The 12,219-nt window shown below is 42.7% G+C and overlaps 1 protein-coding gene across 9 annotated transcripts in view; it reads right to left on the bottom strand.

Moving 5' to 3' along the window:
* FAM13C (family with sequence similarity 13 member C) overlaps positions 1-12,219 on the bottom strand; it is a 149,297-nt gene that overhangs the window by 30,860 nt on the left and 106,218 nt on the right. For all 9 annotated transcript variants that reach the window (XM_060286349.2, XM_060286350.1, XM_030843969.2 and 6 more), the window contains one exon: positions 11,256-11,340. In XM_060286349.2, the coding sequence (XP_060142332.1) occupies positions 11,256-11,340 (85 nt within the window). The remainder of the gene's footprint in view (positions 1-11,255; positions 11,341-12,219) is intronic.

Below are 12,219 nucleotides of genomic sequence, written 5' to 3'. Positions count from 1 at the left end.
ACATATTGTACCTCCTACCAGTTATTCATAAATAAGAATAATCATCATATCTAACACTTATGCAGTGAGTCACTATGTCCTCAAGCTGGTAATAAGAGTTTTTGCCCAGTATTTAATCTTCATAATAACCACAGGAGGCTGGGAGCAATGTGATCTGCGTTTTAATTTCAGGAGGGAAGGTGCTATGACTACGTGAGCTCCAGTCAGGGAGGGTTTGACCAATGCCCGTGGTAGAAGACTCCACATCTCCGACCTTGGAGGCCCAGAGAGTATTTCTAGCAGGCCACTCACTGAGCAATAGGGACCACAGCTTAGAGAAGTCATTATCATCAGGTGTGAAGGCCAGAGCCCACTTCTGACCTGGGTGCAACCCCAGCCAGGAACAGATGCTGTATTACAGCTGTTAAATGAATCAGTCAGATTTTAAAAAACATTTTTCTAATGTGAATTTTTAAGTGATTCAAATGTAAATCAACTATACTTCAATAAAAAAATTTAATTAAAAAGTAAATTAATAAATTAAGTGATTTAAAGTTTAAATAAATCTCTATCTGCAACCATTTGAGATGGACGGCCGAGATGAGTCACAAATTAGCCACAGGCTTGTGGGTCTGTTAATTTGCACTTTTGGGTTTACCCATCATGGTGGACCCATAGGCAGCATTCAGGTACATTCCAAAATGCCAAACATCATGCCTTGGATGGTATTACCACACCATGCCTTTGACGGTATTAAAAACTAAATGAGTCAGAAACATGTACACGATTTTAATGAGGCTCAAGCATCAGAGTTCTCGGCCAGCCTCACACAAAAAGGGCCACCAAGATAAAACCGAAAAACAGCTCAGAAACAGCTGATGGACACACAATGGATTTAGTTGTAGGTGTGTTGAATTTAAGTTGAATTTAACCTAAGGCACTAATAGTTCACAAGAGAGAGAATACAGGTAGCCTGACGTCATCCCAGTAACTAAGCCTGGGGAAACAGATGGGCCTGCTTGCTCAGAGACCACCGAGAGGAAAGCAGTATCTCTGAGGTTGGGATGGGTGGGTAGGAATGAGAGCAGACGAAGACGGATTGCTGGTAGATGAGGCCGACCGAGCCACCGAGTGGGACAAGACTGGCACTCCAAGCAGGCTTCTATGTGCCAGCTTCTGTGGAGGACCACCAAAACATCAGTGAGCTAGAGGGGTGAGGAATTTGTCACCGTGCAAACAGGGGTTGGCTCCATGGCAAGCATCCTGCAGATCCCAAGAGGCAGTCTGACATCAGGAATAAAAAGCATGGGCTATAGTTTCAGAAACACCTGGATTCAAGTCCCAATTTTGTCAGATGTGTGACCTGGGACCCATTATTCAATCTTTTTCAATCTCAGTTCTCCCATCTGTTTCAGTGAAAATGACATCAGTATAAATAAATTGCTGGAAGGATTTTAAAAAGATAAGGAATCTCAAGGGCTTCATATAGTGCCTGGGGGACAGCGCATAATAATTACTCATCAATAAATGACAGCTGTTGTTGTTTATATTTATGGTGGTACCTTTGACCTAGTTAGGGAATTAAAGAGGGGAGCCGAAGGGGGAAATGAGTTCAGTTCTGGATGCACTGAGTTAAGAGGCACTTTTGGTCATCCAGGTGGAGGTGCCCAATAGCCCCTATATATGTGTAGGTGTGCAGCTCAAGAGACATAATCTAACTGGGTCCGACCTCATCATACACTGCCCTGTTTAAACGCCCCTTCCGGAGGAGGGGCTGAGACGGTGAGCGCCATTTTTGTTTTGAAGGAGCCAATGTACTGATGTCAATTAAAATGAACAACCGGTAGATTAGAGCACTAGGTTAGCTGGGCAATGAGAAATTCCAAAATCCTTCCTGAAAACCAGAAAGCTACATGGATCAAGCAGCCTCAGCTCAGATCTAAACTTATTCCTTGCCTCTGCGTTTTTGACTACAATCTTCTATTTAAATTTCCATCAGTAAATAGAGATCCAGGCTTTAGGTTTTTGAGTAGTTCTTAAGACAAACTTAATACTATCATTCCTGTTCCCTAGAGAATTATGGAAAGACAATTTTGGAATGTTGTTTTCTTGAGTCACTGCTATTATTTCTAACATATGCAATGCTTTTTGCCAAGTAAACATAACATTTAAATCACAGAAATACGTAAATACATAAATCTTCAGGGTACACTGTCACTGATTATTTTAGAAGTCCAATAATAACGTCTGTGCACTCTGATAAAGAGACTTTTGCAGTTCTTTTTAAGTATTTTCACTGTCTCAATGGTAGAAATAAGGAATAAATGACCTCCAGTTTAAAAAAGGTAGTATCAACGAAGGCCCAAGCAAAGGAAGATCACAGTTTCATTTTGGGAGGTGTAAACGATTTGAACTCACCCAAATTTTCAGTATTCTAGTGATATTCAATAAATTTAAGTGTCTAGATGAAAACTAATAACTATCTTAAATATGCTTTCATTTCACATGGAAACTGGCTTAGCAAAGTACAGTGCCAAGGGAAAAGGAGGGTGTAGAGACCTCTAGATTGAATGGAGACAGAGGAAGACAACGCGGCAAGGTAGTGGATGAGAAAGACGAGGAGCCAGAAAGCTGTGGGGGAAGAAGAAGAAAAACGCAGACACCACGATGGTGAGGGTGGGTGAGAAGGCAGGGTGACAAAGGCTGAGCTCGTTCTCAGGAAACAGGCGGCGGAAGCAAACCTCTAGCCCGAGGCAGACTGAGGTCTTTACGCGTTAGTGACTTCTACCAGAACTCAGAACCGTGCTGTGGGCTACAGTAGTGTGAGCCACACTGAGGACAGGGTCAGGTCGCCAGATCTCTGTTGTATGGGGAAAGGGAAGAAGTCTATTCTTTGCATTGTTCTGGAGGAGCACATATGAGGCAGGGATCGTTCATCGTTTTGGAAGCAGTTTCTACACAGCACCAAACCAAATGCACCCCTTGGGGAGAAAAGAAGAAATGATCTTCTAGACAAATCTACTGAGCGACTACATGAATGTCTGCACTTTCCTCTGATTATTCAAGACTTAACTTCTCTGCCTGTATGCACACTGTCGAAGAACCACTGAGAAATAACCAAGGGAAATAAATGGCCGATGGTGTCTCATCTCTGAAAACATCTTCTCCCCTCCCTGTGTCACAAAAGTGGAGCGGAGTGCTCAGCTAGGCTGTGAGGGTGGGGAAGGGGAAGAAAGAGCAAATATCACCCGTGATAGTGCCCAAGACTCAGAAGCACCCTGCCGGTACAGAGAGAAGGCTGGGTGCCGGGATGTGATCATTTCTCAGCCCAAACAACTTTCCGTGTCTTCTAGTTGATTCCTGTGCAACTGATCACCTCAGCGGGAAAGCTGAGAAAAATCTGCTGGGAAGGTAACAAGGGCTATTTTCAAAAGAGGCTTTTCATTTACGAGCAGACGTGCTTTGAAAAGCAAAAGGGAACTTATATACAAAGCAAACAGGAAGACTACGGAAAGAAATTCCAACCTTTGCTGCAGGCCGTATCTTCACAGGCTCGTTCAATGTCAGTAAGGAAAAATTAATCAGAAAAAGTTGGACCCGCAGTTCCACATAGAGACGTGGAAAAGTATAATTCTAGGTTCCTGGAAGAGTCAGAAGAGGTTGTCCACTTTGGGTCTGGGGGCTGTTCAGAGCAGTGTCAGACACTGAGCATCTAGGCAAACTGTCGGATCACTTCTAGACTCTCCTTCATAAGCATGAAAGAATAACCAGAAAGAAAGGTATTTAAATGACTGTAATATACGAGAAATTATGTGCACATATGAGAACTCTCTGTACTGTATGCTTGATTTTCTATAAACCTAAAACCTCTTAAAAATAAAATCTATTAATTAAAAAACGAACATGTCTATAAGCCCACTGATTAACAGCCTGGGCTATGGAGTCAGAGCCCTGGGCTTGGTCCAAGATGCCACTTACTAACAGCTATTAGGTCCTTGGCCAGATGAGCCTCTTCACACTCAGAATCCTTTGTAAAATGTGTGGCGAAGACAAATAGGACAATACATACACCACGGTCCTCGGCCTGTCTTAACAACTGAATTAAAACAAAATTTTAATAATCACCTGGTGGTTTAGGTCATAGGACTGAATTTTTCCTTCCTTATAAGGCAGTTATAGAAATGGCATCAGAGAATTATACTGTCATCCATGAATTTTGAAATCATTTTTTAAAATGCTCTATTTGGAAAACAAAGGGTTAATGTGAAGCTCCCTCTTTCAGAAACTATGAAGAAGGCGATACAAGCATCAGAGAAAAATTATTAACAGTAAAGATCTTTTCCAGCCAAGTTATGTCATAGGTTTAGCACAGGATACATTTTATGGTAACAAATGTAGTTTCACCTTTAATAAGAGGTAGTTACTCCACCATCAGCATTGTAGATTATCACTGTTATAAATACCTTTTGCTTAAGAGAACTAGTGTAATGTCAATCAAATGCAGGACTCTAGAGAGGACCTAGGGAATAAACAGTACTAAATGTCATTTCCACACCTTGAAAGTCATTAGAAATTATGATAGAATAGACATTTAAAGACAAATGCAAGCGTTATCAACTGGAGGAAAGGCATATAAGCTCTGAATGCCCAGCTTTTAAAATAATGATGGCTGACATTTACTGAGCATTTACCACAGGTGATGTGTTAAGACCTTGATAGGTATTATGCTATGTCATCCTCACAACAACCCTAAAAAGTAGATACTATCCTTTTTCCCTTTTTAAAGAAAAGGAAACTGCGGCAGAGGGGTCAAATAACCTGTACAAGATCACCCAATGAGCGCATCAGGTTCTACAAAGAGCTATGTTTCTGAACAAAGCAGAGCCAATGAATATAATTTATTTGGGCTTTCAAGAAGTCAATGGCATGGTGTTCGTACCAAGAGTTATTTAAAAACAAAACCAAATGACGACTGGGCTAAATGTTTTGTAATGGATAAAAAATTCACTTAATAATATGCCCCAAAGAAAGAGCTGAATTAGTATCCTGATGACAGATGTGTCAGTACTAATCCTTGCAGACAGATCCTGGCTTAACCTTATTTCACATTTCAGAAATAACCCTGAAGTGGAAATAGAGTCCCAAGTCTAAGTTTGTGGATGATGTTAGTATTTTTCGAAGAGTAAAATGCAAAGCAACCACAGAAGCGGCTCACAAACCATGAGGCGGCTCCACGGCGGCAGGAGCCCTTCACTGTGGGCCAGCAGGCTCTTCCGCTGGACAACACTAAGCCTTCTACACTTAACACACAAGAAGCACTGGACTATTAGTTTTATGGGAAATGGGATTTTGGGAGCTCTTATAGACTATATTGATATGACAAAAAGGTCTAGAAGACAGTGTACATTTCTAGGAAGAGTATGGAAAGCAATCCAACAAGCATAATTACTTTGTAACTAGTTTATGAAACACTCCCGCTGCCCATATATTTTAGGTATTAATTCATCTTTTATTGAGATCACTGTAGTTTCACATGTAGTTGTGAGAAACAATAGATCACATGTACGCTTTGCCCAGTTTCCCCCAATAGTATCATTTTGCAAAAGTATAGGACCTATGCCCATATTTACAAACAAAATTCTACTCCTCGACTCCATCTGGAAAACACTATGCAGGTCAGGGAAATACACATCAAGAAAGGCACAGGGGCCTAGAGATGGTTAAGATCAGAGGAGCTGAAATGACTATAGGAACAGAGGGGCTGCAACAGGTTAACCAACTACAAATCTAGATGCCTCCAGTCTAACAAAACAAAGTCAGGGATGGATTTTTAAAATGACTTTAAAACCTATTAGTTATACAGAGGGCATGTCTTTGGGCTTAATTTCAGATTCTAGAATATGAGAATCATGTGGACTTCACATTTAGACAGGATGGCAAATGATATCGTGTGAAACACTTAGACCACGGAGTCTGATTGAGGAAACTCCCCCAACTCCTCCCCTTTCCTCCCAACCCCCCACCACTCAGTACTGTGGGACCGCCCACAAGTTACATTAACTCCCTCAGTTCATTTCCTCCCTTTCATCTGGGGATAATAATGGCACCTTCCTCCTAGGGTGGTTATGGCCATAAAGTAAGAAAATTCATGCAACAAGCCTGGTGCAAATGAAGAGGTTACTGTTAGCTAAGGTTGATATTATTCATTTAAAGACCTTTAAAGCACAGTTTCTAAACTTTGGCACTCTTGACATTTTGCACCAGATAACAATTTGTTGCGGCAGTGTTGGGGCAAGGGGTGTCTTGTACATTGCAGGGTGTTTACCAGCACCCTTGGACTCTACCCACTAGATGCCAGTAGCACTCACACTCCAGCTGTGACAAGAAAATAATGTCTCCAGATATTGCCAAATGCCCCGAAGGGGGCAAAAAAACAACAAACAAACCAACAAAAACACCCAGGTTGAAAACCACTGACTGCTGTTTTAAAGGAACCAGTTTAGGACAAGAAGATGAAGTACTACTTTCTACAGTGATAGCCATTTTCTAGTTAAAGCAACCAGTGCTATATCCTAAAAACAAAAAGGTTCAAGAAGGATCTAGAAATAACACACACACACAAACTCAATGTATAAAGTTTCTGAAAGACATTTGGAATCTGGGTACTTCTGACGCTGAGGTAATGTAGACTCCCTCTTACTGACTTTAAAAGACTGTCTGGGGCTGCTGCCAGATAGGATGAAACATTATGTGGATGATCAGACCCACCTAGTAGGAGACCTGAGATGCTCCCTGTTCCTGAAACCCAATTATAAACTGCACCTGCAGCAAAAACCCCTTTCGTGCAGCCCTTGGAGGGTACTGAGTTCTACAAAGTGTTCCTGAATCTCCCTGAACATCAGAATCATCAAGGGGAGCTTTTCAAACGTGGAAAGTTTCAGGCCTCATCTCTACATTTTAATTTTGCATCTTAGGGTGGGGAGCCCAGACATCTGTACGTTTAGTAAGCACTGCCAAGTAATTGGGAACATCTGGTCAGGTAGACAGTGTCTTAAAATACGACAGAGAAGGTCAGGCTCTCTTCGAGTCTGCCCCATTTCAACTTCAACCTTAGGAAGAGACCTACAGACCATACAGTATTCTTTATGGGAATAATTACAGACTGTACCTAGACATACTACATTAGTGCTTTCAAGCAACGTTAGCAACAAGGCTTCTACCCAAATGGAAAGTTCAATGTGAAAGTCAAGATTTTATAAAATAATTAATTAGGTATTGCTTTAGAATTATTACTTACAGTAATAAGTCTTCAGTTATCTCCAGTGACAGCTTTTGCTAAAAATTCCATCACCTGTGCTCAGACAGAACAGGGGTTACTATGCTTAGTCATGGGGAGCAACGTCAAATGGTCCTTGTACATACGTTGAAAATGACAATCTGGTGAAAAGACAATCCTCATTCCATTTTCCTATCAACACCACCAGAATAGATGCTTACTAATGTCTGGTGGAAACATTTGCTTCAGCTGTAAGAGAGGGCTGCTGATTCAGTTAGAGGAATTTGAGCCTCACTATCATGTGGGTTTCCATCTCGCATTATGCGGTTTGCAACCTAGAGGTAGGGTGACCAGCTGTCCTGGATTGCCTGGAATTGAGGACTTCCCAGCATGTGGAATTTTTAGTGCTAAAACTGGGGCAGTTGGTTACCCTCTGTACAGTCCCGAAGCTGCCTTGCAGCTGGTACCTTCTGTATCGCTTTTCTCTAAAGCCCTCTACATCCCTCAGATCTGTCCCTGTCCCCAGCCCGCCCATCTCGAGCTCTAGCTTGAGCACCTTTCTCCTGAAGTGAATGGACTGAGCCAACTGGTCACAGACCCTAAGGTATAAGTCCATGTGGTCTGTGAGCTCTTTCCATTGATGAAACTGAGTCAAAGAAAACCTAAGAGAACCTGACCTTCTTTCTCTCTTAATTCAAGACACTGTCCACTTAAACAGTGGCTCCCAATACTCAAGAATGTCTACGAAATATAAAGACTCCAGGACTTCCAACCCTAGACGGTCTAGAGATGAGGACCGAAAATCCCCAGGTATAAAAGCTTGCTGTTAATTGTGATGTGCGGGCAGGTTCAGGAACGCTCTCTAGAACACAGTGTCCCTTCGGGGTGCCACAAGACCTGCTCTTGCTGCAAGTGCAGTTTGTAATTGGATTTCTAGAACAAGGGAGCATCTCAGGTATTTTACTAGGTGAGACTAATCTTTGTATCCTGTAAACTCAAGTTAAAACACAATATTTGATCTCAAGACATAGAGAATACGGTACTTTGCTCAGACCAGCATCTCAGATGCCCCCTGCAAAAGTTAAACAACCTCAGGGACTTCCCTGGTGGTCCAGTGGTTAGGGACTTGGCGCTTCCACTGCCGAGGGCCTGGATTCAATCCCTGGCTGGAGACCTAAGATCCCGTAAGCCGTGTGGCACGGCCCAAAAAAATAAAAATTAAAATAAATTAAAAAATTAAAAATCTAACCTTGATGTTTAAAGAAAAGTTAAACAACTTTACTTAAGTCATGCCTTAAATCAAGTCGAAAGTAAGGTTGAAACCTACTTAAATCACAAGTTATATTTCTGAATGTTTGCTTTGAATGGTTAATTAGTAGCACATTATATCCAGATAGTCCTGTAAAAATCCCTTCTTGGATTTTGTCCTTCTTATACCAAATATTCACATCAACAATTAATAATCCAATATTTATAGACATCTAAGGCCCAGGGCTAGATTCTAAACTTTAAGAGAAAAAGAATTTTTTTAAGTTACTGTAACTTTTTACAGACTTACGACATCTGTGCTAATCCATGCAATCACACTATTATCAGGGCTTTACGCACACACACACACACAACTATAGTTTCCAGGTGTTCAAAGATCACTCAAGAAATCCATTCACAGGCCCTGAGTTAAGAACAGCTGATCTAATATGAGCATAAATTTCTCCCTTCTGAGTGACACGTGGACTAGAAAATGCAGGGCCTTCCTAGAAGAGTGTGTCTTGGAAGACAATGAGACCACACTATCCCATAAATTGAACTGTGAAAGCCTCTCTGAAATGCTTATCACTTTGGCAATATTCCTGCCAAATGAAGAAACTCCTTAGGTCCCTGAAAACACCTAGAGTAGGTGGTTTATAGATTGTGTCAAAGGTATATTTTTTTAATAAAATTACAGTGAAACATGGGCGAAATAAAGCATTCCAAGGTCCAAAATCGGGGCTGGGACTTCTTCACTTTCCCTGCATCAATTCCCATGCAGTCAGTTTAGCTAAACGAGACTCCTTATTCATGAGCTCTGCAAAGGCCAAAAACATCAGGATAGGTTTTATCTTTGAAAACTTGCAGGAGCTGTTTTTGCCTAGTGCATGTGTGCACTTGTGCGCGTGTGTGCGCACACACACACACACACACACACAACACACCCCAAAGTGGAAACCTCTCTTTTTCATAAACACTCTTGGAAGGACTCTGGCGTATCTCAGATTCACCTACATTTTGGAAAATCCAGCATCCAGCCTACAGGCCTCCTCTATAAAGAGCCTTCTGCCCATTTCTGCCATTTGACACCTAACATGGAATATATTGATGGTTCTTTTGTGTGGGTGATCCCTACATAAACTTAGTACATATTTCTATTTTATAAAGAATGTGTTAATAAGTTTATTCAAAATCCCGTCCATCCAGAATGAGAAAACGTAAAACTATTATTGACCTTTGGAAAAAATAAGACACATACACATGAAAGTCATGTTAAAATATGTATATATACACATATATGTATATGTGTGTGTATATATCTATATATGTACCTCCATATCCAACAGGCAGCAAATATTTTATTAAACAGTCTTTGCCAGATACTTGTGAAGCTATACAAAGTATCAGATAATTCAAAAGTTAATTTGTATTTGGCTTGGGACTTCTCTATGTGTTTTGTATGCTGTTTACAGGGTGTGGAATATGGGGTTGGTAGAAGAAGAAGGGCACTGTCTAATAATCTGACTCCAATCCCTAACTGGCTTGACACTGGCTCCTACCTGATTGTACTTGCATCTCATCCAAACACAATGGCCAACAGAGCAGAGGAGCTCACCAGGCAACAAGGACGGCCAATTGGCTACCTGCATCCATAGGGAAGTAATTTACCACTTACCAGGAGGGCCACACTAGGCCTCAGTGTCCTTACTATGAATAGTATTATTTCACAGGTTTAACAATTTAAATTAATAGCTATGAAGTGCTTAGAACAGTGCCTGGATCACAGAAAGTCTTCCATAATAATAGTAGCTACTATTACTAGCTATTATTAGCCACTGTTATTAATACATATTCAAACACTGGAGATGGCTGTTTTGCCTACTTAGACCATGTGGGTCTGTTTTAAACAGTGATACCTTCAATGCACTATTGCTAATGGTATGGATACAGATTACCTTTGTAAATCTCTTCTTTCAACTCCTGGAGATAAAGGACATCTCATGAAGCAAGCTCACCTAAGCCTATTTCTACCATCCACTCAGAAACCAGTGTGCAAACCTCTGACCCACTGATGTTAGAAAAGATAAGCTGTGCTCTCGTTTCTGCCCATATAAATTTAGTACTTCTTTCCCATCGAAGTCTTCCTGGGAGCATTGATTTGCGTTCTGCTTGCTAGCCAACCTACTATCCCCGAGATTAAAACTAGAGAAACTAACAGCCAAATGAGACCCAAGTTTGAGACTTTTCAACACAGAAATTAATGCTAAAAAAATGAGACAGAAAAAGACAATATAGCATTGGAAGGAGCTGTGTCACTCACCTCCACCTTCCCTGGGGTGATGGATCATCTTACAAGCAGGTAACAGAAGAAACGAAGTAGCAATGTTGAAACTCCCCTAATCCCTCAAAAATATCATGAGCTGAGTCTCAAGACAGCACAGATGATCTAAATCCAGTGACATATAAACAGGCCACTTGTGTGTCACAGGAGACCGAATAGGAAAACGAAGACCAGGTATTACGGGTGCTTTTCACCTGACACCATCTCTGGAAGTCTGACCCTTGGCCCCCAGCTAGAGAGGGAGATGTGGATTCCAGCACATCTTCATGCCTCCTGCCCCCGCCCCCACTCAGCCCCCCGGTGCACCAGGCACTGTTTCCCACGGGGCCAGGTTTAGGAGGAAGCAGCAAGACGCAGAACTACCCTGACAGTACAGACGGGGAGCCCGCCCCCTCGAGCCCAGGCTCTTACCTGTGGCATCGGCCCCCTCAGCAGGGGCGCTCTGGCCGGACGCCGGGGCTGGATCCTTGACTCCGTGCACCTGAGCGGCTTCTTCCTGGTGTGTCAAAAAGGCAGAGCACAGATCAGTTTCCAGGGCTTGGAGCTTCAGCAAGGGATTCTGCCAGCAAAAGCAGAACATCGGGCTGGCTCAGTCAGATCCTGAAGCAACGCTGGGTCTGCAGCTCTTTCTCCGGCGCCTGGCAGGAAGGGGGTCTCGGCCTCAGCTGCTTCAGGCAGGGCTGGCTGTGCCGGCATCAGAGGCGCGCTCTTCCACGGGCAGTCTCTGTTTCTGCTTCATATCAATCCTAACGTATATTGATTATCTGTGACACACGGGACTGATGATTTCGTCAGCAAGAGACACTGCACCCGGAGAACCAGTCTGAGAAGGTATCTGCTTCCCCAGTGGTTGAGCCTTTACGCTTTGCAAGTGTTTCATTCATTGTGCTGACATCAGGAGCGAATGACATTAGGCCCCTCCCAGGCTACCATTCATAAAAGCCCGCAGTGCACACAGTGACTGCTGCAGAGGCCGCCTGGCAGCTGGGAGGTGCTTCGGGGCTCCCTTATCTGCATCTGCGTGTGGGGTGTGTGCGTGCCTGTAGGTGTGTAGGGGTGTGTGTGTGTGTCTGTACGTGTATCTTCTGAAGTTACTTTTCTCACATGGAATGGATACAGCTGCCTTTTACCAAGAACAGAGTGGAGGGATGGAGGGAGATGACCTTGGTCCCTTAGTCTGACCCAGCCACTGAGGGAGAAGCAGTTTACCGTTCATCACTGCCAGCACAAACTCCCCACTCCCCCTCCTCCTTTCTCATTTTAAATTCCTCCAGCGGTTCTTAATAAGAGCAAAGTCAGACAGACTGACGCACGTATGCGTATGCTGCTGTGATGCAGACGCCCCGGCAAATTCATTCCCCCAACCAGGTCAAAG

This window comes from Globicephala melas, chromosome 16, assembly GCF_963455315.2.
Source record: "Globicephala melas chromosome 16, mGloMel1.2, whole genome shotgun sequence".
Lineage (NCBI taxonomy): Eukaryota > Metazoa > Chordata > Mammalia > Artiodactyla > Delphinidae > Globicephala > Globicephala melas.
This window is presented reverse-complemented; position numbering and strand designations above follow the sequence as displayed.